Here is a 27,826-nt window from a genome sequence, read left to right on the forward strand (position 1 = left end):
CCTAGAAAATGGCAATAATACCTGCCTTATCAATTTCAAACACATGGTTGGAAGGTATAAGAATAAAATGCAATTCATTTGGAGGCACTTTAAAAGACAAATATATATAGATTTTTTCATTACAAATGAAGGACTGTAGAAAAAGCAAGACACATTGAACACAGTGAACACAGTAAGACAACCAAGACTAAAACAGAGAAATAGGGAACCTGGGTTCCAGTCCTTTTCTATCACTGTGTGGCTGTAGGACCATGGCAAATCACTTAACTTTACTGGGCCTGCTTCCTTACCTATTAAATAAAATTATCAAGATACATGACTTCTATAGTCTCTTTCACATTTAAAAAATGATTCTGTGAGTCTACCAGAGGAACCAAATACAGTAAGACTCACTATCCCTGGTTCTATCTGAATTTTGATTTTATAGGATCTTGAATGGATCTTTCCAGTCCCTTTATTAGACACACAATGCTTAACTAAATGGGAATGGTATTGCTGGTGAACTATCAGTTTATCAATTGGGTGCCTAAAAACAGAACAACTTTGTTCTTACTCTCTCGGCTGAAGGAAAGAATTCCAAAAGTCTTTTCAGTTATCCAGATTTGTAAATATCCATACTGCTCCTCATCATCAGCATTTGAGGAATCTGTGCTCATACCCTACTTGTTTATATTTTCTGGATTTGTTTTTAGGTTGTTTCTAATAAATGGATTAAGAATATCAGTACTTTCCAAAGCATTACTGTTTTAATCAAACCAATATATAGATGTTCAGTCAACATAACTATTATTATGGTCCTATTCCATCTGGCTGGCACTTTCAAATTATCTTAGGGTCACACTTAAAGTAAATGGTTATCCTGGGGCACCTGGGTGGCTCAGTTGGTTAAGCGTCCACCTTCAGCTCAGGTCATAATCTCATGGTTTGTGAGTTTGAGCCCCACATTGGGCTCTCTGCTGTCAGCACAGACAGCTTCAGATCCTTGGTCTCCCTCTCTCTCTCTCTGCCCCTCCCCCACTCACACTCTCCCTCTCTCAAAAATAAATAAACATTAAAAAAAAAAGTAAATGCTTATTCTAATCATCAAAAATAGGCATTCAAGGTGCGCCTGAGGGGCTCAGTCAGTTACGCATCTGAGTCTTGATTTCAGCTCAGGTCACGATCTCATGGTTCGTGAATTCAAGCCCCACACCCGACTCTGCACTAACAGCATAGAGCCGGCTTGGGATTCTGTCTACTTCTCTCTCCGCCATTCCCTCACCTGTTCTCTATATCTTCCTCAAAATAAATAAAGATAAAGTTTAAAAAAATAGGCTTTCAATAAACATTTTAAATTGTGCTACATTTGATGGTTATTAGCGAATAATTCACAATGCTATGCCTCATTATAATCCATATCAGGAAAAAAAATGCTGTCTCTTAACATGAGTTTAGTTAGTTAGCTAGTTGTCCCCAGTAAAAGAAAATTTCTTTTTTTATTTCAGCAAAATCTAGTTAGGAATTGTCACAATATAGGAAGAGGCTTTGCCTCGAGTGTAGGTTGGCCCAATGGGGTAAAAATTATTGAGGTGAACAAAAATCTGAACAGAAGTACAAGAAGCATATTAACTACAGTAGAGTCACAGAGTAAATGTGTTTAAGTTTTCTAAAAAATTATTTATTTTGAGAGAGACAGTGGGAGCGGGAGAGGGGCAGAGAGAGAGGGAGAGAGAGAATCCCAAGCAGACTCTGTGCGGTCAGTGCACAGAGCCCGACATGGGGCTTTCGAAACTGCGAAATCATGACCTGAGCTGAAATCAAGCCACCCAGGCACTTCAGGATAAATGTATTTAACTTACACATGATTTAAGTTAAATTTAAAAGAGAGGAATAATTTAAATAGTACATGATGTTTGTCATTCCATTTCATGAAATTATGCTCCAGAGTAAACTTGAAATAACTCTCCTTTCATTTAGTTTGTTTTTCTGCATCTCTCTCAATGCATGAAGCAGCTCTCTACAATCAGTGAGCAGACTAGTGTATGGTTAGTTGCATGGAGTTCACTAGCCATATGGCCCTGGGCAAATTCCTTAAAATTTCCATAGTTCACTTTTCTTATCTATAAAATGGAGGTGAAAATAATAGTTTCTGTCTCATAGGTGTTAGGAAGATCAAATCAGTTAAAATATGTAAAACACTTAGAACTGTACCTGGCAGAATTTTATAAATGTTATAAAAGAATTTGCTATCAGTATTGCTATTTTCCTAGTGTTTAAGTTACTTGTATAACATAGCCCTTAATGCAAGCCAACTGTTTCATCTGGTGCTCAACTTAAGAAAAACATTATGTTCCAATGATGGAGACAAAATCTATCAGTCTTATTGAGAGTAGTATATCTGACATGTGATTTCCAAAAGAAACTTTAAAGAATATTTTGATTATGTGTCATTTTAGATCTAATGTCCTAACTTTAGAACCTATAACCCCACATATAACAAGTGGAAACTATAATGAAAATAAATTTAAGTTTTCAAAATATTACTTTCCAAGTCAATCTGTCATTATAATTATGAATTGCTTTTACCTAGGTTCTTAGATAGTGTTACTTGTTAACATTTAAATTTCATTAAATCACTACAATATATTTCTTTCAAAATATTCATTATAGACTTTCCTTTACTAATTTAATTCATACTAGCTTCACTAGCTATCTGTCCAAATTTATGAATATAGCACTGACAGCATATTTGATTATATTTTTGGTTTAGAAAATAAAAATTATACATGGACTTAAAGTTTATTATTTAGATCTTACATTCTTATATATAATCTAATTCTACTGCATTGTATTTAATCTTACCATGCATGATATACTTATTATTTCCATACAATTTAAGAATAACTAGAAATAGTACAATTTTATTACATGCACTAGATCTCATGCCAGAATTGGTAAACTAGTTATATTCTCATGGCTCATCCAGTATATACAGTATACTTCAAACAGTAGATACATAATATAGCTTGGTTCAAAGGCAAATATAAAAGTACCAAACTTATAGGTAAAATGTGTTCATAGTGGCTTATCTGTTTTATTTTGTTATTTTAATTACTGAAACAAAATGCAACGTGAATTTTTAAAATATTTTATTTACTTAAGCAATCACTCCATCCAATATGGGGCTCGAACTCATGACCCCGAGACCAAGAGTCACATGCTCCTCCAACTGAGCCAGCTAGGTGCCTCTTTTTTTGTGAGCCTTTACCATCTGTGAAGCACTACATATCCACATCCAAAAAAATACGTGCAAGACAACAGAATGACCACTATCCTTAGAATATCAGGTCCTTCCACACCCTCCATCAGACTATCTGATGCTTAAAGAGACAATCCAGGGCTGGAAACACTGAGTTGGGGCTTAGTCATAATTTGCAAGGGTATACCAAGTTTCATAAACACCAAAAATAAAAAGTGTGGTTTCTGGCAAAGGGAATCTGGAAGATAATCTGTCTCCCCCAAAATTTCTGTCACACATAAGCAGGCCAACTCTGCTTGTATGGGGGGGAAAAAGATACAAAATAGCAAGCTACAGATTTTAAAAAACACAACTCCTGTTAATATGCATATAGGTATATATTTATAGAGAACTATATATAATATTTTTTATTTCTCTAACATTATACTTTAAGAAATATCACAACAGAAAAGATAAAAATTGAATATGTGAAGTAACCCAACATATATAAAGTACACATACTAGCTATGAGAAACTGTTCCAAAGTTATATATACCATGTATGATAAGCATGTTTAGATAATATACAATATCTTTCTTGGTAATACACAAGCTAATATATATCTACCATGACTACTGCTGACATCCTTCACAGAGATAAATCTCAAAAGGAAGAATGATTACAGAGGAGGACCTGAGGAGAGGTCACTTACTTGTAAATCTGTACTCATCCTCCCGTCTTCTTATTTCTAATTCTAAGAAAGAGGATAAAATGACAACATGAAAATGTATATTTGTTTAGTTTGGAGGAACAAATGAGGGATATCTCCCTTCTTGCCCTTTTCTAAATATGTATAAAGAATGTGTTCATTAATGCTTTGTAGCTTTTCACATTATGAAAAAATCTATATGTTACATCCTGTCTATATTAAAAACATTAAAAACCCAAACATGTTAACGATGGCTGTCCAGTTGCTAATATCCACATCTGTCAAGTACTGACTTGGTATTTAAGAAAACAGAAGCAATAATTTAAATTTTCAACAAAAGTTTAAACTGCTCATATCATAAATACCATATAACCATTTGTTTTCCCTATACTTTGAACACCTTAACTACTGATTTGCTGACTGAGAGAACCAGAAAAAATCGTTTTGTGTCATGACTAGATAATGCTATTTGGACTTTATAAAAATGAAGGCTCCGGGTCTTCCATTAGTTATTATGACTTATACTTTCTAAAAATAAAGTAACTGATACTACCACATAACTATTTACAGTAAATTCAACAAGTGGACAAGTTGTCTTCAATGAGCCAGTAAGTTATATATTTAATAGCTACCAAAAGTAATCAAAGGATATTATATAGTTTTTTAAATATAAGTATTTAGTTGAACTCCCTCAAACTGTAAAATGATGACTAAAAGAATGTAAAATGGTATATTATAGGCCTAAATAAGAAATCAGGGCTCCCTGGCCAATTAAAAACAAAAAAACGTAAAAAATTTGCATTTTACTCTATTCATAGTTTTTTAAATAATATCATCCTATTAATATAACACACATTATTGTCTACAGTAAATTTAAATTATATAGTATATCAGTAATATTAGAATCTATCATTAATAGGCATTATACAAATTTGCCCTTAATCTTACATACACTCTGTAGCTGGGGTCTAAACAGGAAAGAATGCTGGATATGTTGTGTGACAGTTATCATCTATCTTCATACATCTCTGACTGAGGCACATGATCTGGTAATAGGGAACCAATTGTGGTGAAGTCTATAATTCAAAGATTATGTCTCCATCTCTACTCCAGTTACTTTCAAACATTTTTCACTGAGACCCTTGATAAGAAATACATTTCACTCTGTGACTCAGAACCCATGCACATATAACTGAAAACAAAGTTTTATGAAATACTAAAAGAATTTTAGGACAAAAGCAAGGAGTTGCAAATAAAGATTACGTCTAAGTATGTACACTCTATTTTAGTCAGTTATCAAAACACTAACCTCTAGGTGTTAATGATGTCTGCTTCTCAACCTCTGCTTGCTGTCTCAGATTAGCTGGGATATTGTTATATATTCTCTTATAATGATTGTACACAGCAACTGAAAGCACCTTCTTAGCAAATGATTGGCCAACAACATACTTGTCGAGGTAGTTATAAATCTGAAAAATGATTGGTTATGAATAATTTACTATGAGCTATCATAAAAAAAACACATATACACATTAAGAAGTTATACAGTGAGCATATTTGCTCACAGTTTTAAATTTGAACAAAGACCCATCAAAAACAAAATGCCAAGGGTATGATACTTATGTAGCAATGATTCAGAAGCCCCAAACCTATGTGGACAAAAACACAATTCATTTGTTCTTTAGCTTAACAAAGTATCACTGTACTCATATAATGCTCTGCTGGTTTCTGTTCTATATATAATGTCATTAATCCTAATTTTTAAAAGTTGATTATTAAAGTCACTTGGAATACCTACATATGCCACCAGGAGTTTAAAAATATCATCAGTAATGTAAATCATTAAAATAAATCCTTTATTATTATTATTATTATATTCATTTATTTATTTATTTATTTTGAAAGAGTGTGTGTGTGTGTGTGTGTGTGTGAGAGAGAGAGAGAGAGAGAGAGAGAGAGAGCGAGCAGGGGAAGGGCAGAGAGGGAGGGAGACAGAGAATCCCAAACAGGCTCCGCACTGTCAGCGCAGAGCCTGAGGTGGAGCTCAATTCCATGAACCCATGAGATCATGACCTGAGCTGAAATCAAAAGCCAGGCGCTTAACCAACTGAGCCACTCAGGTGCCCCAAAATAAATCCTTTCTATACCTCCCTCAATCACATGAATGATATTCTTCAGAAAGATAACATATTATAAATCTACTCTTTTAAAAACTAGGCATTATATAATCAAAGCCATTACCAGCAGCTATATGTTTGAATATTCACAAATATTTAGGTTTTTTCTCAGACATTAACTTTAAAGCTACTCATTTATCTACATGGCAAGCTAAAAAACCTTATTCTTAGAAACTAAAGCTCTGTTTGAGACTTGGATATTGCTAACAGCATGGAACCTGGGGTAAATTCCTTCAGCTTTACTAGTAAACAGAAATTAACTGTTAGGGTGCCTGGCTGGCTCAGCTGAGCGTCCAACTTCAGCTCAGGTCATGATCTCGCGTTAGTAAGTTCGAGCCCCGCATCAGGCTCTCTGCTGTCAGCATGGAGCCCACTTCAGATCCTCTCTCCCTCCCCTGCTTGCTCTTTCTCTCAAAAAATAAACTTAAAAAAAAAAAAAAATTAACTGTTCATATTCACTAACTCCTGAAAATAGTTAAATTACCTATTTTCTAGAACTTTAACTCTAATATCTAAAGTCTAGACAACCTAATGGAGTATACAAAGGTTAATAGCTATATTTACCATTACACTATATTTACATGATAAATTCTTTAGTTGTTGACCATATGCTTTTTATTATGTTTTTTAAAAATCTTCTTGATTTCTGGGGCTCCTGGGTGGTTCAGTCGGTTAAGCATCTGACTCCTGGTTTCAGCTCAGGTCATGATCTTGTTGTTCAAGAGTTCAAGCCCCGTGCACTGTTAGTGCAGAGCCTGCTTAGGATTCTCTATCCCTCTGTATCTGCCCCTCCCTGGCTCTGTTTCTCTCTCTCTCAAAACAAATAAACTTAAAAAAATATTGATTCCTCACAAATTATATCTATGAATTATTAAATCTGCCACAGCACAATGGAAATAAATGGACTGGTGTCTTAACAGCATATGAAAGCTACAGTGAAGCAGGGGATGAGAAATAATCTAAGTGTGCAAACATTTGAGACATGCAGAACAGAGGGCACATAGCCCCAGGGCAGGGCTCCCTGTTCTCAGAAAGAACAGACCAAGTACCCAATGTAGCTGGTAATACATTCTGCCATGTTTCATATGGCCAGATCACAGTCTGTCTGAGACTCCTGGAAGGAGCCCACACCACAAAAGCCACAGTGCTATATAGGACAGCCCTGATACACTAGTTGTGAGAAAATTTTGCTTCCATTGTTAACACTGAGGCTGTTTTACCAGACAATAGACTAATTTATGGGGAGAAATTGCAGCCTGGTGTTAATAAGGGGCCCCAACTAAGAAAAAGAAATCCATAGCTGCTCAATTTTATGGATATTGTTTTTTTATTTTTCTAAGTAGGCTTCATGCCCAGTGCAGAGCCCAATGCAGAGCTTGAACTCACGACCCTGAGATCAAGATTTGAGCTGAGATCTAGAGTGGGACGCTTAACCAACTGAGCCATCCAGACACCCCTGGGTATCATTTTAGATTAATTTAGTATGAACACCATTTTAACAATCATCCAACTCTATTTCATTGCTACTGAATGCAGTAATCATAACATGGGAAAATAGCATTGGGACTCCATACCTAAATTCCAAGTACCAAATATCAATAAGAATTTAGCCACATATAGTCTATATTAAGAACTTAATACTTGTTTAGGTACTAGCATTAAGATCCAATGTCAACTGGGAGAGGGGAGCAATGAAATGTTTTCAAGACAAAGTGCTTACAGGACTGAGCTAAGACCTATACCTTCTTGGGGGGAGGAGGTGGTTTCTGTTGGAAAGCCAATTTTACAGCTTCTGCTGCTGATTCAGGTTCTTTAATTATGCTTTTCTTGGAGTCTGCTTCAGATAGCACAACAAAAAAATGATGACATTTTTCACACTTCACAAAGCGGGTGGATGCTGTAAAAGGAAAGGTCAGCAGAGAAAAATAAATAATTCAAATAGCATTTAACATTAAAAACTCACTGTAAATGAAAACTACACACTTGACAAAAAGTAGGTTTGTAGTTCCTTCACTAGACACAACAAACAACCTAGCTTACATCTAAGATAGATGATACAGATAAATGAGTTCATTAAACCACATTTTGTTCATTTCCACTAGGTTCTTTCATTTTGTGATATACTTCATTAAGAGGAAAGATTGGCTGACATTCTTTCAACTTCCCATTCATTAAATTTAATTTTAAAAACAACCACTATAAAAATATTAATCACTTATTTTATTGAAATACTTGAATGAAAAACTGTGAAAAAAAAGTAAAGCACAAATAAATTATTCTATTTTTTCAACATTTCCTTATGAAAAACTTCAAATATACACAGAAGTTAAAAGAGAGAAATCAGGAGTGCCTGAGTGGTTCAGTCAGTTAAGCATCTAACTTTGGCTCAGGTCATGATCTCGCAGTTTGTGAGTCTGAGCCCCAAGTCGGGCTCTGTGCTGACAGCTCAGAGCCTGGAACCCGCTTTGGATTCTGTCTCCCTCCCTCTCTCTGCCCACCCCCTTGTGCTCTCTCTCTCATAAATAAATGTTTTAAAAAAAATAATAGGGGCGCCTGGGTGGCGCAGTCGGTTAAGCGTCCGACTTCAGCCAGGTCACGATCTCGCGGTCCGTGAGTTCGAGCCCCGCGTCAGGCTCTGGACTGATGGCTTGGAGCCTGGAGCCTGTTTCCGATTCTGTGTCTCCCTCTCTCTCTGCCCCTCCCCCGTTCATGCTCTGTCTCTCTCTGTCCCAAAAATCAATAAAAAACGTTGAAAAAAAAATTAAAAAAAATAATAATAAAAGAAATCAATTCCAATCCCCCAGAAAAAGGGGAAAAAAAAGTATATTCTTTAGGTTCCTTTCAAACCTATGAACATTTTTATTTTTTTTTAAATTTTTTTTAACGTTTATTTTTGAGACAGAGAGAGACAGAGCATGAATGGGGGAGGGGCAGAGAGAGAGGGAGACACAGAATCGGAAGCAGGCTCCAGGCTCTGAGCCATCAGCCCAGAGCCCGACGTGGGGCTCGAACTCGCGGACCGCGAGATCGTGACCTGAGCTGAAGTCGGATGCTTAACCGACTGAGCCACCCAGGCGCCCCTTATGAGCATTTTTAAAACCATGATTTGGTAAACATAAAATTGTTTCATGCCTTCCTAATTTTTATCTTTAACAACTCCACTAGTTCTTATTTCTTTAGCCTAAAAACCACTAAGGAACTAACAAAATAACATTCTCATTCATATTGACTTATAGATAATCATACAGCTTTTGAAAACAATAAAATAACAATTAAAAATGAGGGTAAAAAAGGTGTCTCAATTCCAATGCATCAGCTATAGAATAACCTATGTTAAACCAAAGTGGATTTTTTTCTCTCCTTTTAAAACACAGCTGTAGGATATATGTATATGGACATAAACTCTTAACCTTCTCTAAGCCTACCCCTACTAATGGTAAAGGTACCTTGGAAAGCAGCACAGAAGAGACTCTCACACAGATTACTAACAGATACAGAACAAACGATACACAGGAATTAGTTATAGGTTGGTAGGTCTGGGTAATACATTTTTGTATTAACCTTTGTGTAATCTAACTAGAAAAACTGCAAAGAAGAATATTTAAATCTATGAGAATCTCTCTTATGGGAATAGTGTAACTACCTATTCATAGATTACAAGAAAAACTGTACTGGTAAGCACACCTAAATCTCACAAAATAATCTATATTAAAAAAACCCCAGACAATTCCATATTTCAAAAATAAATCTAATTATTAATTCAATCTAATGCTTATTTGTCTATTCTTAAACACAAGGCCAATCAAAAATACATCTGGATAAACTCTAGCAGCAAATTTTAAACTAGAAAAGAGATCATCCATGTTTTCTTTGTATTAATCACCTATAAATGCTTACCTCAAGAAAAAGACCAAACTATTCCAAGTACCTTTGGTTTACACAACCCCCAATACATTATCACCATTCCCCACCATTGGGAAAGATAGTCAATGGCCTTTACTCTAAAATGAAGCCTCATCTTACAATTGTTACTGATGGTAAACAGGGCAAGGATTAAAGGGCAGAGAATCCTCTGATCTAGTTCAGGCTGTTTGACAGGAAAATCTGGCCTGAGAACATAAGAACAAAATATTTCTCTAAAGAAATTAGGTCAAAGGGAAAGAGACTAAACACCAACAAATCTCATTCCTCTTTGCTTACCACAGATGAGTTATTTACATTCTATTTGAATATCACAATACCAATTTGACGATGGAACATGTTCAATGTATACCCAGGTTAATTTTATTTATCAAAATGCTGTCTCAGAAAAAAAAAATAATACAAGCACTGCAATGCTTATTTTTTACTCATACAGACAAGTGGCAAAATCTAATTTTGTTGAATTGTCAGGGAATAAACTTTCCTTTAAATGATTACAAGTATACTATATTCTTTTACATACAGAATACTAATCCCAGTAAACATGCTTGTATTATATGCCAACAATAGATTACCTCAGTAAAAACTCTTTCATATTTGTTGAAATGAAAGTTCTTCATGATTTCGAACATGTTTCAGGGCCCAACATTAAATCTCCAAACCAAACAGAAAAGTTTAATTCCTACTGTATTAAGACATGTAAGTACAGTAAGCCTTCAAAAAGTATTATATACATAAAAATAAAAACAACTAAAATAAATAAGTGGGGAGACTATTCACATTTGACAAGTTATTATTTAAATAGTCAAAAGAAAACTGAAGAAAAATATACATTTGTCCTTATAATAAAAAATTTCTTAGATATTATTCTTACTTCAATTCCTGATGACTTTCTATGCATTCATAATGCTATCTATAAAAATGGTATTTTATTTCCACAAAGTCAAACAAGAATAATACCACAGTAAAAGAACATAAAAATCCCTACATATACATGTGAGATGGAATATTACAGACAGGTCCATGAGCTAGTAGTTCTTACACTTTGGGAAAAAATGACAATAAAAGTTATATGAAATTCAAATTTCAGTGTCTTTACACAAAGTTTTATAGGAACACAGCGATCCTCATTTGTTTACATTGTCTATGATTGCTTTCTCCCTATAACAGCAAAGGAGAAGAGTTGCAACACTGACTACAGGGCCCACAAAGCCTAAAATATTTACTATTTGGCCTTTCATAGTAAAAGTTTGTTGACTCCTGCTATACGGTATTTATAGGAAAGAATTACCCATAGAATGAAAGAATATGTTCGCAAATCATACATCTGGATAAAGGTCTAGTATTCAGAATATATAAAGAACTCTTTGTAACTTAACAACAAAAAAGATAACCCAATTTAAAAATGGACAAAGGATTTAAACAGTCTTTTCTACAAGAAGATACACAAATGGCCAATAAGCCCATGAAAAAAATGCTTAACATCTTTAGTCATTAGAGAAATGCAAATCGAAACCACAATGAGATGCCACTTCCTATCTCTAAGACGGTTACAATAAAAAAGAGCAGTGTTAAAGAACATGTTGAGAAATTAGAACCCTCATACATTGCTAGTCAGGTTGTCAAATGGACAGAATAACATAGGTTATTCTATAGCTGATGTAAAGTTTGGTAGTTTCTTAAAAAACTAAACACAAACTTACCATTTCACTCAGCAATTCTACTCCTAAGCATATACCCAAGAAAAGTAAAAACATGTACACACAAAAACTGGTATACAAATGTTCACAGTAGCATTATTCATAGTAGTCAACAAGCAGCAACAGCCCAAATGTCCATCAATGATGAGTGGATACACAAGGAATACTATCAGCCACAAAAAGCAATGAAATACTGATATATAATAGAACACAGATGAACCCTGGAAACCTAAAAGATGAAGGCAAAAGAAGCCAGACATAAAATGCCACATATTGTATAATTCTATTTATATGAAATACCTGGAATAGACAAATCCATAAAGACAGCAAGTAGGTTTATGGTTGCCAGGGAGGGGAGGGAAAGGGGTAGAAAGTGACTACTTAAGGGGGATGGGGCTTCTCTTTGGGGTGACAAAAACGTTCTGGAATTAGATAGTAGTGATAGATCTAAAACTTGGTGAATATACTAAAAACCCCTGAAATGTACACCTTAAAAGGAAAGGACTAGACCTGTATATATCAGCATACAACTCTTAAAAAATTGCTGAGGCAAGGGGCACCTGGGTGGCTCAGTTGGTTGAGGGACCGACTTCAGCTCAGGTCATGATCTCACGGTTTGTGAGTTCGAGCCCCGCGTCGGGCTCGGTGCTGACAGCTTAGAGCCTGGAGCCTGCTTCGGATTCTGTGTCTCCCTCTCTCTCTGCCCCTCCCCCACTCATGCTCTATCTCTGTCTCAGAAATAAACATTAAAAAAAAAATTTTTTTTTAAATTGTTGAGGCGAAAAAATTGGTAAAAACATGAACAATTTGATACCATTTATGCTTTTTAAAAGTTACATGTTTGATGAAGATATATTACAGAAATGTATCTTTAACTTTTACCTACAAAGTTCTACCTTTTTTTTATAAAGGGGGATACACACATACATTCCTCAGGTAATTAAAAATAATTAAAAATGACCAAAAAAGTAGATAGTTATCTAAACATGCCATTCATGGGGTGCCTGGGTGGCTCAGTCGGTTGAGCGTCCAACTTGGGCTCGGGTCATGATCTCACGGTTTGTGGGTTTGAGCGCTTGTGTCGGGCTCTGTGCTGACAGCTCAGAGCCTGGGGCCTGCTTCAGATTCTGTGTCTCCTCCTCTCTCTGCCCCTCCCATGCTCATGCTCTGACTCTCAATAATAAATAAACTTCAAAAAAAAAAAAAATCTAAACAGGCCATTCACAAAAGAACTACAAATGACCAAAAAGCACATAAAAAGATGTTTATGAACCAGTAACTAAACAAATGCAGATGCAAACAAAATGAAGGGCCCAAGAGTCAACAAAACTCTCCAATTTTCAGTGAGTAGACACAGAAGATCCTCAGCATCCAAAAGAGATGCATTCTGAAGAGACTTGTACTATAGGTGAATAAAAGCAAGAGAGGAGGGCCTCATCTCACTGTTGAGGGCCTACCACTCCTATGGAGTAAAGTTCCAGAGGATAAGACAGTGTCATGTTCATCTCTGTTTATTTTCTGAGCCTGGCAGTGTCAGTCTCAACAGATATTTGCTTACTAAATTATTTATAAGGATCTACTCTTCTTTTACTCTTTTCTTCCCTATTCTCTACTTCCACATCCCCCCTCCCCAATTAGAATTCTCAAAGGAAACCACTTCAGCCCTAAGTTGATTAGATAATATTAAAAATCGTGTTTTCCACACGTGGTCTCATTGTTAAACATACATATTCTAGGATACCACCCAACATCTACAGAATCTTATCTCCAGGGAAGGAGAGAATCTGTATGTTCAAGAACCACCCTGGGGTGCCTGGGGGGTCAGTGCCCAGCTGGCTCAGTTAAGCATCTGACTCTTGATTTCAGCTCAGGTCATGATCTCAGGTTTGTGAGATTAAGCCTCACATTGGGCTTTGCATTGACAGTGAGGAGCCTACTTAGGATTCTCTCTCAAAAAAACCACAACCAACCACCCTCAATGATTAATACAACCTGGCAAGTTTTGAAAACACTGTGCAGAAGAAAAATAAATTTCATCTATCCCTAGAGAATTCCAGTTAGTAAAAATGTATGGAATAGGAACTTCTGAATAGCAAATCTTCACTGCTCTGTGACCCTGGATGAGTTACTTACTTGCTAAAATCTTAGCTTCTTCACTAAGCTAAGAAAATGAGGATATGCTCTCTCCTGACAAAAGATTGTGAGAATAAAATTATATACACTGACATTTATTAAATATTAGTTTCTTTCCTTTTCTACTCTAAGAAATTATTCTTTAAGTCTACAAAGATTGAAATCTTTCTCTGGAAAAAAAAAGAAAATTCTTGATTAAAAATGTATGCCAATAAGACAATGCCATTATGAACTGAGCAATTCTCAGACTCTCTAAAAGAATTTTATCGCTTCATACCAGATTTGTTAATAGCAAATGTTATTTAGAAGTTTTATCATCTAGTTCTACCACTTTCATTTTATGTTGCAACCAAATTAGTATTCATTCAGACTGATTCCTCTCTTGGATCTCTTATGAGGCAAAACCACGAAGAGAATCTCAAACATTCCACCTATAGAATGGAACAACTTTAAAAGTCTTTCCAAAAACTGTAAAAACATGCTACATATTACTTTCTCATACAGTGGCCAATTAGTATTAATAATAAACATAAAACTGTAACTGAGATCTCCATATTTGGGATAGCATATAGAGAATCCTCTGCAGCTAATCATCAGAAACTGAAACTTCTGACAAACCTCACCAATGACCTTTTCAGTTTGACTATACAGAAAGGCTGACATGGTAGTCTAACATAATTTACTCTTGAATTACCATTACCTCTAATCATGTAGGAAATGAGTTGTTTGATTCATGAAACAAAAGATCTGTAGTAGGATCTTTGTATTTCAGAGAATTACTGTTGACACTAACAGCAAAAGTGGGACTGTTGATTTCTTCCTTCTCTCAGTGTCTGAATCATTAATAATTATCACACACTTTATAGAATTAAGGGTTTAGTTCCTCTGGTTCCTCAGCGAGGGAAAACACCTTAATATTTGAATGACCGACCTCTCCAGCTATATGAGATGCTCAACAGGTATTTGAAGAATAGAGTAATAACAGAATAAATACTCCTTGGTTCTCCTATAGTTCAAATTTGAACACTCACAAAATCCAAATTTGAAATAAACACACACATGGAAAATAAAGAAATAAATAGTTTTCTTAAATTATTTCTTATACCACATTGCAAAGTATTACCAGTTATGGGGATTTTTAGTATCTGGTGAACATAAGGGAGAATCATGTTAAGTTCAGGAAGAACATAACTCTGGTTTATATAATTTACACATTTCTATGCAATTTGTGATTTGTAGAAAAGGTAAGGAAGAAAAACAACAGAGGAAGTAATACTTACACACGAAGGTCTCTACATGAGTGCATAAGTCGCCACATTTAGGACAACGCAGCTGGTTTCCACCTTTCCCTGAACTCCCAGAGCCTGATTTTTTACTGCTTCCCTCACTTGCTGATTTCTAATGTTCATACAGGAGAAAAAAAGAGTGTCAATTATTACTTTCAGGCAACCAATTTATAGGTAAGTTAAATATAAGCATGTTAGCTTGTAATTAATCTTATAATTTTTTTTTTTTAACGTTTATTTATTTTTGAGACACAGAGAGACAGAGCATGAACAGGGGGAGGGGCAGAGAGAGAGGGAGACACAGAATCTGAAACAGGCTCCAGGCTCTGAGCTGTCAGCACAGAGCCCGACGCGGGGCTTGAACTCACAGACCGCGAGATTGTGACCTGAGCCCACGTCGGCCACTTAACCGACTGAGCCACCCAGGCGCCCCTATAATTTTTATAATTTCTATAGTGGAATTATTAGTATTATTTATAACTCTACTATTACTGGTATCAAAAGATCCATTTACCACAAAAACAAAACCAGTTCTGGTAAACACATGTATTTATCTGTATTCCTGCTTTACGTGGTATGAGCCAGCATATATAATAAACAGCTTTCTTTCCATGACTCAATCAACATTAGGAAAAAAAGTTACTACAGGTAAAATACATTTCAGTGAAACTGTATCAGGAGCTACTATCATGACAAGTAGTGATTCATAACTTTCTTCAATCTCTAAAATGGGGATTTTCTCATCTCTAAAATGGGGATAATTTTACCTACTTTGGAGAGTCATTGTTAGGATTAAGTGTCGATATCAAAGCACCTAGCATTTTGTCTTATATATAACATTACCTCAAGTGTTAGTGAAATTCACATAATGAAAAAAATTGATAATAATTCCTTGATCCAATACAATCACTGATCATCTACTTGCTAGCTACAGAGTAGCCCAACATTAAGTTGTAGAGATATCCAAAATTTTTATGTAGAGAATGAGGTGGGGTTTATACTATCATGAATTGTTAAGAGTTGTGAAAAAAGACGGCTATTCCTAATTTAATCCTATAGACTGCATAGATTTAATGAAGCTTCTTAATACTTTGGAGTGTTAGAAATTTTAGTTAATGCTAAGTGCAATACTTATATAACTAATTTATGGTTGAAACTAAAACACAAAATAAAATTACATAAAATTCTGCACCTGATTTTATATATTTCACATTTCCTACAGAAAACATATAAACCAATGGAATAGAGAAAACTATTATTACATTTAATTGTTTGAAGGAAGGAACTCAAAAAATATATATATATTCCAATAAAGGTAAGATACCTTATTTCCATCTCCAGAGCCATCTTTACTTATCCCATCTTTTGATGCAAAGTATGCTGGTGTTTCTGTAAAGGTTCTAAAGGGAGCTCTTCGTAGAATCTGAGTTTCAAAGGTCCCGAGCCTTCCTAAAACAGGTATATGAATGCGACCACAAGATATACCTAGAAATACAATGAGATTTATTAGTCTACACATCAAACATTAACATGCCTTCAGTAAATCCCCTGAAAACAAAAATTCCTTAAGTATAAAGGAGGTTGAAAAAACTGTAGTTTTCACAGAGGTAGTAACAAAATGGTAAATGGTGACACCATCAGAGGCAAAGCCCCTTTAAAAATAGGCTAGACCTGGGCCTCTGGTAAATAAAGATGTTTCTTTCTGGGCCTGTCCTTTGATAGTGAGGAAAGACCATTTGGGTTATTGCAATGAGTGGCTCTTTGAAAGTGTGAGAGATGAGCAGTTCAACATCTGCCTCATCTGTAGGGGAAAAAGGCCATTTACACCCTATATTCTAATTCTTCTTTTATTATTTCTATCAATGAGAATAAGCAATTGACATAAACACATGTGTTTTAATGAAACATTTCAATCCTATAAAAAATTTTAGTAAACACTATAACCACTATCTTGCTTTCAAACATTTTAACCTTTACCATGTATTTTTTTAAATTTTTAATGTTTATTTATTTATTTATTTTGAGGGAGAAAGAGCGTGAGCAGGGGAGGGGCAGAGAGAGGAGAGAGAATCCCAAGCAGGCTCCACACTGTCAGTGCAAAGCCTGATGTGGGGCTCGAACTCACAAAGTGTGAGATCATGACCTGAACTGAAATCAAGAGTTGGATGCTCAACTGAATGAGCCACCCAGGCGCCCCTTACCATATTTGAAGTTAAGATTATTAAAAAGGATATAGGTTAACCCCTGACTTATGTGGCAAACTTTTTCTGTAAAGCACCGGGATGGTAAATATTTTCAGCTTCCTGGGCCATCTAGTCTCAGTTCCAACTACTCTGTCTGTAACATGAAAACAAACAATATGTAAACAAATGGGTGTGGCCAGACTTGGTCCATCAAAGGATCACTGTTGGCTGAACCCTGGTTTTTTTTCTCATATAAATACAAAATAAACTCCTAAATAAACTATAGTCAATGGCAAAAGAGCCATAATGTAAGGCAGCATTTCCCAAGTTGGTCTTTAAAAGAGTGTTCCCTACACAAGAAAATCAAATGATCTTAGATCAAACAAAATTCCACAGATTCAGTACTGAATATTGTAGGGCTACTCAGAACCCTGCGTAAGTTAACATACATTAGTGAATTATAATGAATCGCCAAAGAAGGAAGTTTCCCAGCAGTTTATCACAGCCATTAGGAGGTGATAACAAAAAGGGGGAAGGGGATTAAGTTAATACTTAAATAAATTTAAGAAACTGATTTTATCTCCCTCGTTTTGTTCCCTGCGAAATTTTCAACCCAGGCTTTAAATTCTTATTTCTTTACAAGTTAGGGCTTTTAAGAGATCATGCACATATGCATGTACTATATCCAAACACAAAAATTGGTTTAAAATTACATCCTTCTAACAACTCAAAAGCAATTGTTTAGTTATATAACTGACTGACTTTATTAATTCCAGTTTTCCAAAACATTTGTGTACACTGTTAGAACTAGTTTCTAACTAAAATAAAAACATCAAACTTAACAGGAAAGATACAAAGTTTCTCATCTCTACACGAATTCACAAACACTAAAAAAGGAATAAGATTTATGACACTCTAGTCCCTAATCCATAGACTGTAAAATGCTGCTGAATGCTAATTAAACTAATTAGTGCTGATCAATTAATGCTTAATTAGTGAACATCAATATTAAAATACATTTGATGTTTTTCTTCTAAGTAATGTTTTCAAAAGACATTTCAAACTTTCTCAAGCATAACATTTGCCATTTTTTTGCAGTAAATGATAGCTACTAATCTCATTAGCATGAGATTTAAAGTAGTTCATGAATTTTAAGCCAAACATTAATGATTTTCAAAGGACATAATATGATTAAACATAATATGGTTTAATATGTCAATCTAAAAAGCAAATCTAGAAAAGTAATGGGGGAAAGGGATAGATGAAATGAAGAATAGAGAAACTTGAGGTGCCTGGGTGGCCTCAGTCAGTTAAGCATCCAACTCTTTGGTCATGATCTCACAGTTTGTGAGATGCTCTGTCTCCCTCTCTCTCTCTGCCCATCCCCACTCACACCGTTTCTGTCTCTCTCTAAATAAAAAATACGAAATTTAATGGATGTTAAGGCTAGGTGATGGGTATTTGGGTGTCCCTTGTTCCATTTTGCATATGTTTCAAAACATCCACAAATTAAAATGAATGGTAGCATAACAAAATAATTTACTATAATCTATGTAACAAGTATAACTTTTTAATCAAACCATTACAACGTATTGGTTGTAATGCAAAAAAACTACAGTTACAAGCTTTATATCAGACTATGTACTTGGATGTTTAGAATAAAACTTAACCCTCAAGTATCACACACAGTGTATTAATTCCCATTTACAATAAAATACATCTTTTGGGGCGCCTGGGTGGCTCAGTCGGTTAAGCGTCCGACTTCAGCTCAGGTCACAATCTCCCGGTCCATGGGTTCGAGCCCGCGTCGGGCTCTGGGCTGATGGCTCAGAGCCTGGAGCCTGCTTCCGATTCTGTGTCTCCCTCTCTCTCTGCCCCTCCCCCGTTCATGCTTTGTCTCTCTCTGTCTCAAAAATAAATAAACGTTAAAAAAAAAATTAAAATACATCTTTTAAAATTGTGTTTAACAATTTATCATAGCTAATGTTATTAGAAAATAAGCTGAAAATAAATTATCTTCAAAAATTTAAGAGAAATAAAAATTACAAACAAGAACCTTTCAAAGTCTACTTATTCTGAATAGAAAGAAAAATAAGTCCTTCACTTAAATAACTTACCAAGTAACATATAAAACCAATGCAATCATACAGTTACCATAAAAAAATACTGTCTGAAAAACATGTTCATGTCATTTAAATTTCTAAATTTGAGAATTTCTTGGCTGGCTCTGATGCAGTTTTAACATTCTATGCATAGCACGGATTGCAAGGGGTATTCCCTGGTTCTGACTCAGAAGGTTGCAGGTGGGATCCAATAATGCATTTCTTTTTTTTGTTTTGTTTATTTTTGAGAGAGGGAGAGCAAGAGCGAGAGACAGAGTGCACTGTGCACCAGCAGGGGAGGGGCAGAGACAGAGAGAGACAGAGCCAGAGAGCCAGAATCCAAAACAGGCTCCAGGCTCCGAGCTCTAAGCAGAGTTTAATGCCAGGCTCAAACTCACAAACTGTGAGATCATGAACTGAGCCAAAGTTGGACACTTAACTAACTGACTGAGCCATCTAGGTTGCCCCCAAGAATGCATTTCTTTTCTTTTTTTTTAAAGCAGGATAAATTATTTTCTTTTAGCGGGGGCAGGGAAGCAGCAAAGGGAGAGGGAGGGGAAAAGAAAGAGAAAAAGAGACAGAGAGAGAGAGAGAGAGAAAGAGAGAGAGAGAGAATCTTAAGCAGGCTTCATGCTCAGTGAAGAGCCTGACACAGGGCTCAATCCCATGACCCTAGGAGCATGACTTGAGGCAAAATCAAGAGTCAGAAGCTCCATCCACCAAGCCACCCAGGTGCCCCCCACCCCCACCAAGAATGCATTTCTAACAAAATGCCAGGTTATACTGATGATGTTGGTCTGGGACCACACTTTTTAAACTACTGTATTGAACAGTTTAAATAATTAGTCACTCACCAATCCTATAAAATCTTCACAGAAATCACTGTAACAACCTAATCAGGATTTTTAAATCCTTTTTATGCCATGAACCCCTTTGGGAGTCTGGTGAAGGGTATGGATGGACCCCTTCTCAGAATGTTTATAAATGTATAGAATAAAATACATAACAAAGGAAACCAACTGTATTGAAGTGGTTATCAAAATATTTTTAAAATATGCTTCTTGCCAACATCATACTTAATTGGTGGAAAACGGACAGCTTTTCCTCTGAGGTCAGGGGGAAGATAAGGATGTCCACTCTCACCACTTTTATTTAACATAGTACTAGAAGTCCTAGCCACAGCAATTAGACAAAATAAAGAAAAAAAGGCATCCATGTTGGTAAAAAAGAAGTAAAACTCTACTTGTAGATGACATGTATAGTACATGTAGAAAACCCCAAAGATTCCACCGTAAAACTACCAGAACTGATAAATGAATTCAGTAAAGTCACAGGATACAAAGCAATGTACAGAAATCTGTTGCATTCCATATACACCAAAAAAATGAAACAGGAAGAGAAATTAAGGAAACAATCCCATTTACAATTGCACCATAAACAATAAAATATCTAGGAATAAACTTAACTAAAGAGGTGAAAGAAAGACCTGTATGCTGAAAACTATAAAACGCTGATGAAAGAAATTCAAGACGATGCAAAGATATGGAAAGACATTCCATGTTCATGGGCTGGAAGACAAATATTATTAAAATGTCCATACTATCCAAAGCAATCTACAGATTTAATGCAATCCCTATCAAAATACCAACAGCATTTTTCAAGTAACTAGAACAAACAATCCTAAAATTTGTATGAAACCACCAAAGACCTCAAATACCTAAAGCAATCTTTAAAAAGAAAACTGGAAAGATCACAATTCCAGACTTTAAGTTATATTACAAAGCCACAGTAATTAAAACAGTATGGTATGGGCATAAAAATAGACACATAGGTCAATAAAACAGAAAGAAAAACCTAGAAATAAACCCAAAATTATATGGTCAATTAATCTTCAACAAAGCAGGAATGAATACACAATGGGACAAAGTCTCTTCAACTGTCAACATCCCAAAAGGTGTTGGGAAAACTGGACAGCCACATGCAAAAGAATGAAACTGGATCACTTTCTTTCACCACACAGAAAAATAAACTCAAAATGGATTAAAGACCTAAATGTGAAACCTGAAATCATAAAAAAATCCTTGAAGACAGCACAAGCAGTAATTTCTCAGACATAGCAATATTTTTCTAGATAGGTCTCCTGAGGCAAGAAAAACAAAAGCAAAAAATAAACTATTGGGTCTACAACAAAATAAAAAGTTTCTGCACAGCAAAGGAAACAGTCAATGGCAACCCACTGAATGGGAGACAACATTTGCAAATGATATATCCAATAAAGGGTTAGTATCCAAAATATATAAAGAACTGATACAACTAAACACCCAAAAACCAATCCAATTAAAAAATGGGCAGAAGACTTGAACAGACATTTCCCCAAAGAAGACATCCAGATGACCAACGGGCAAATGTTAAGATGTTCAACATCACTCATCTCTAGGAAAATACAGATCAAAACTACAATGAGATATCACCTCACACCTGTCAGATTAGCTAAAATCAACAACATAAAAAACAACAAGCATTGGCAAGGATGTGGAACAAAAGGAACCCTATTGCATTGTTCATGGGAATGCAAGCTAGTGCTGCTACTGTGGAAAACAGTATGATGTTCCTCACAACATTAAAAATAGAACTACCCTATGATCCAGTACCCAGTACTACTGGGTATTTACCCAAATAATACAAAGTCACTAATTCAAAAGGATACACCCTTATGTTTATTGCAATATTATTTACCAAACTATGGGAGCAGTCCAAGTGTTTATCGATAGATGAATGCATAAAGAAGAGATGACACACACACACACATCACTCATTCAACCATAAAAAAGAATGAAATCTTGACATTTGCAAAGACATGGATAGAACTAGAAAGTATTAGGGCACCAGGTGGCTCAGTGGGTTAAGCATCCGACTCTTGATTTTGGCTCAGGTCATGATCTCATGGCTTGAGCCCTGTATTGGGCTCTGTGTTGACAGCACAGAGCCTGCTTGGGATTCTCTCTCCTTCTCTTCCTGCCCCTTGCCCTCTTGCTCACTCACTCGCTCTCTCTCTCAAAATAAATGTAAAAACAAAAAAAACCAAAAAAAAAAAAAAAAACAACAACTAGAGAGTATTAAGCTAAGCAAAATAAGTCAGTCAGATCACACCATATGATTTCACTCATGTGTGGAATTTAAGAAACAAATGAGCAAAGGAAAAAGAAAGAGAGAGAGAGAAACAAAGAAACAGACTCTTAAACACAGAGAACAAAACTGATGGTTACTAGAGAGGAGGTGGGTGAGAGGATTGGTGAAATAGGTGTTGGGGGTTAAAGAGTACACTTATGATGGGAAAAAATAATAATAAAATTAAAAATAAAATAAAATATGCTTTCTAATTAACATAATTAAATAAGATTTAAAAGCTTTTTAAATAACTACCATGATTTCAAAGTAGTAAAAAGTATAAACGATTTTTTGAGATATGAACAACTGTAGCATGACACAAAAATATTTGTGATTTTGATTGGTAACAAATTCATAGATACTGCTAATACTACCGTGGGTTGTTGCCTACGTTCAAAATTGAAGGAAATGCTACATTTCAGTTAGTGATTAGTGAAAATAAAGTTACAGGAACTTCTGAATTCTATCCCTGGACACTCTGGAGGCCTGTGAATTTCAGGTGAAGAAGCCCTACAAAAGCCAAAAAGGGAAGTATTTCTGAAAAGTATATTTCGAAAGAATACTTGGCAGCAACAAGAGAAGACAGTTAAAAGCTAAACCATTTACAAAGCTTTTGTCATACGGATAAAACTTTGAGTTTTAGATCTGCTTTAAAAAGAAACAGCAGAATAAGGTACCTTGATTTTAGAGCTATTAAGAACTAGCAATTTATGGGGCGCCTGGGTGGCTCAGTCGGTTAAGTGTCTGACTTCGGCTCAGGTCATGATCTCACGGTCCGTGAGTTCAAGCCCCGCGTCGGGCTCTGTGCTGACAGCTCAGAGCCTGGAGCCTGTTTCAGATTCTGTGTCTCCCTCTCTCTCTCTCTGACCCTCCCTTGTTCATGCTGTCTCTCTCTGTCTCAAAAATAAATAAAAAAAAAAACGTTAAAAAAAAAAAAATTAAAAAAAAAAAAAAGCAGTAGCAATTTATGCAACTTTTAAATATTTGAATTTCTATATTCAATCTTAAACCAAGCTTTCTCTAAAAACATAAATGATTCAGCTTAAAAGATAAACTAATCTTTAAATTTTAGAAACTAATGAAAATTTTTAAATTATCGTCTCTCTCTAGTGACAATATTTAAGTGTATAACAATTGATGAAATGGCAAATCAAGTTAAATGCTTGCTTAACCACCTAGCCTCTAAAGACCTCTAACAAAAATTGGAAAAAAATTTCTACAAAAACAATGCCAATCAACTTAGTAGATGCTTACTGCTTTTATTAGTCTTAAAAATTCAATTTATGCCCGTTATTGTTTCCTGAATTCTGAATACTTCTTAATAAAGAAAAATACCATCATTCCTATAATAGCTTTCCTCAAGTTTAAAAATGTTTCATGGGTTTTCAGCAAGGCTAGTCTGCTGGTGTGAAGAGGAATATGCCAAGAAAAGAGAAATGTTTATCAAGAAATAGTTTGCAATTCCAGAAATAAAGATTCTCTAACATTTATTCTAATTTGTATTGTATTTAAATAACGAGACTTAAAATCTAGCTAAAACCTATTAAGATAGGCACATTATGCAACTATCATGAAAATTATGATGGGCACCAACATGTTTGAGCATCTTCACATTTACACCCTCATGAGGTGACACCCTTTCACTGGACATGAACTTAAAGTAGCCAAAAATCAAGGGAATTACAGGTGATTCCACAATTGTCACAGCCAAATTCAGACCAAGTACTGTCATTCAGAGTTTCGTTAATGGAATCAAGCATTCCTGAATGCACATATTTAGAATGTTAATTGTTCTGTATGCAAAGCACATTTAAAATACGTATGTATTTACACATATGTACAAAAATAGATAACAAATTGAAAAATACCAGCAATTTGGGTAGAAAAAAAATATTTAAAATTTCTCCTTCACTACAAGTTTCACTCAAAGAGCATAGTGTGAAAAAACACATTAAATAGGATACACATAGCCCACCAGGAAAAGAAAACAGTTTCAGTATCTAATATGACAATTTACCAAATTTTTCTTCAAACTACCATTTAAAATTTTTATTTATGGGGGCCTGGGTGGCTCAGTCAGTTAAGTGTCTGACTTTGGCTAAGGTCATGCTCTCATGGTTCGTGAGTTCAAGCCCCACATCAGGCTCTCTGCTGTCAGAGCAGAGCCCACTTAGGATCCTGTTTCTCTCCCTCTCTGCCCCTCCCCTGAGCGTGCTCGTGCTCCCTCTCTCTCAAAATAAATAAACATTTAAAAAAAGATTCTGTATTTTAAAAAAGAAAAAATAAAAATTTTATTTTTTTAAAAAATGTTTATTTTTGAGAGAGACTGCACATGAGCAAGCGGAGAAGGGGCAGAGAAAGAGGTCAAGAGAGAATCCCAAGCAGGTTCCAAGCTGTCAGGGCTTCAGCACAGAGTCCAACTCAGGGCTCCATCTCAAGATCATGACCTAAGCCAAAATCAAGAGTTGTACGCTTAAGGGACTGAGCCACCCAGGGGCCATCCATTTAAAAATGTTAAAGTCTAACATGACAAACAGAGATAGAGAATAGCATTATATTTCAAGAGAACTCTGAAATCTTTTTATTCTTACTTCATTGTATAATTTCTTGTTGAGACTATTTTGATTAAATTTTTTGTTTATGGATAGTTTTGAAATTCTTAACTTTATGTTTATAAGAATAATAAACTAACTGAAGTTCAATTCTGATTTTTCTCTTTTGCCCCTTTTCCTCTTTTCAAGAATCCTAAACAAAAATAACTTTTCTGGAGTTTTTTAAGTCCTTAAAAAAAATCTCTATATTGAAGACTAGTGTATAATCTTAGGGTTTCTACTACGGAAAAGAAACATTTTGTGTAATGAAGCCTTAGGAAAGTCTTAAATTGATGTGAAAACCAAGCTGTTTCACTGTCATGTAAAAATATTAACTTCTATAATGATATGAGGTTATGTCCCGTATTTTAAGCTTAATTTACTCCTTTACAGTAAAAATGGTTTAATCACTTCTGAAAACTTATGGCAAACTTATAGTAACAAATAATAATACCTAAATAAGCCATTAATTTGTGTTGCTTCACCTAATGAGTCATTAAAATTTTAAAGCAGTGGTTGTTTTGAAAAGAAAAAAAAAATCACCACGCACCGCCTATGATTCATAGTTTTACCGGAAAATTGATTGAAACAGATGAAGAACTTTGTCAAAGAAGCCTTCTCTGCCCAAAGAGAACACACACCTTTTACCCAACTCCTAGAAATGATATTATTCTTTGTGAGCTCCAGTAGATTTACACTTGCAGTTGAGGACTTATTCACTCTATCTCCAGCACCAAAACAGGGCCCAGCCTCAAAAAAAGACGCCAAATAAGTGAATTTCAATGTCACTTTCACATGTTTCCAACTCAAATTCCTGGAGTTCAGGTTTAACAATGTCTTGAGACTAAATTCACTCCTTTACATTTAAGTATCACTTTATAAATGCTTCTGCCCACATTACTTCATTTCATCCCTCTTTGTGAAATAAACTGTCGAAAGAGATACCTTAAGTATACGGTAGGAGCTTTTATAATTAACCTAAAATACAGGAAAGGGGGGCTTTTTTAATTTATTTAGTTGACAAGTCAAAATAAAATAACAGAATCCAGCCTGTAGTCTGACACTCATAGATTTGGGGGAAGAGGAAAATGGTTTCTGTTCCGGAATCCCTTGACTGGTATGACACTCTTTCACAGCTCCTGATAAACAAAGTAAAGGTAAACAAGCGCCATTCTTAAAACTATCTCAGTCAAGTTGGGAAAACCGGCAAACGACCAACCGAGACACTGAAGTACTTAAAAAACAACTTCTACGAGAATTTCTCCACCCCGGCCGCTTCCCTGCGGGCCGCGAGGTTTTCCCGGCTCCGGGAGGGCCATGAGCCCCGCTTATGCCCCGGTGGAAGCGGCCGCACAATGACAGTGACACCGTGGGTCTCGCGCGGCCTGCGTCTGGGACAGCTGGCTCGGCGCCCTGAAGGGGGGCTTCAACAGTAGCAGCCCCTCCCCCGGGCCCTTCCGGGAACCCCCGACAGGCCGGAAAGGAACCCGACCCGGCTCCGGAGGAAAAGCCGAAGGTAGGGAAGGCGGCAGTGCCCGGCGGACCTGAGTAGGGTGTGGAGCACTTTTTAACGGAAGGAGCATTTTGTGCCTCTTCCAGGCTTTCTGCTAAGTGACCACATTCCGGCTCCAAAGTCAAGAGGCCTGAACGCGCGCGGGCGGGCGAACAGAAGGGGTCTACTTCAAATTTGAGAAACAGATGCTCCAGAGGTTGGCAGAACCCCATCCTAAAGTGGAGGAGGGGGGTGCCAGGAGAAACGCCGCGCATCCCATCACACCCTCAAGGCAGGGTAGACCTCTTGCCCTCCCCGGGATCCCCACCCCCGGCCGGTACACTCCTGGGCCATTGGCTCACGTGAGGGACTACTTCGTTACCTCTCTGCGCGGAGGCGAGCGAGGAGGTGATGAGCCGCGCGGCGGAGGCGCCGCAACTACAAGCGCCGCAGCCGGACATCTCCGCTGGGCCTAGGCTGGGGCTTTGCCCCCTGCTGCCCTCCGGTCTCAGCGGCCCGACTCCTATTCGCAGGGCGCGCTGACTTGGCTCCGGACCCTCCCGCCGGCCCCTAGACTCAGTGCAGAGTTCACCGCCTGGGAGCCAGGCCTTCGCGCTCTCGGTGCCCGACTGCCGTCTACTCAGTAGACACTTAGCCCCCCTCCCTCCCTCCCCCTCCTTCTCTTACCCTCACCCCCTCCGCCTACCGAGCCCGGGGAGCGTGCGCGCGCCTGCGTCCTAGGCCTAGGGAGGGGGTGTGGGCGCGCTCTGCGTATACGTGGGTGATACGCCGAAGAGCGGAGAGGGGAGGGGGGCGGTAACCTGGGCGCCAATGAGCACGCTACGGCGTACGTCCGACCCCCACTGGGATAACTACAATTCCCGACATGCAATGCTTCCGGAAGCCCCTTATCCTATCATCGAAAAGTGCTACAGATGCGGGGAGATGCGTGCCGGGAGTTGTAGTCCCAACTCCTGGCAACTTTCGGTTTGTGGTGAGGGAGGTCATAATGAGACCTGTTGGTGGCTTAGTTGGCCGCCGGACTCTTTAAAATCCTTTGGCTGCTGCTGGACGCTTCAAATTGAATAAGTTTCTTCCACCGGCGATTCCACATCTTCTGTACCTTATCTTCTTAGTTTCCTCACTT

The 27,826-nt window shown here is 36.7% G+C and overlaps 1 protein-coding gene across 1 annotated transcript in view; it reads right to left on the reverse strand.

The window, feature by feature from the left end:
• Positions 1-27,334, reverse strand: part of CLPX (caseinolytic mitochondrial matrix peptidase chaperone subunit X) — a 40,806-nt gene extending 13,472 nt beyond the window's left edge. The window contains exons 1-6 of the mRNA XM_049611773.1: positions 27,062-27,334; positions 16,468-16,628; positions 15,138-15,255; positions 7,846-8,000; positions 5,236-5,395; positions 3,930-3,971 (exon numbers count right to left, since the gene is read on the reverse strand). Of these exons, the coding sequence (XP_049467730.1) occupies positions 3,930-3,971; positions 5,236-5,395; positions 7,846-8,000; positions 15,138-15,255; positions 16,468-16,628; positions 27,062-27,140 (715 nt within the window). The 5' untranslated portion in view covers positions 27,141-27,334. The remainder of the gene's footprint in view (positions 1-3,929; positions 3,972-5,235; positions 5,396-7,845; positions 8,001-15,137; positions 15,256-16,467; positions 16,629-27,061) is intronic.
• Positions 27,335-27,826: the final 492 nt, after the last annotated feature.

Source organism: Panthera uncia (assembly GCF_023721935.1).
Source record: "Panthera uncia isolate 11264 chromosome B3 unlocalized genomic scaffold, Puncia_PCG_1.0 HiC_scaffold_1, whole genome shotgun sequence".
NCBI lineage: Eukaryota > Metazoa > Chordata > Mammalia > Carnivora > Felidae > Panthera > Panthera uncia.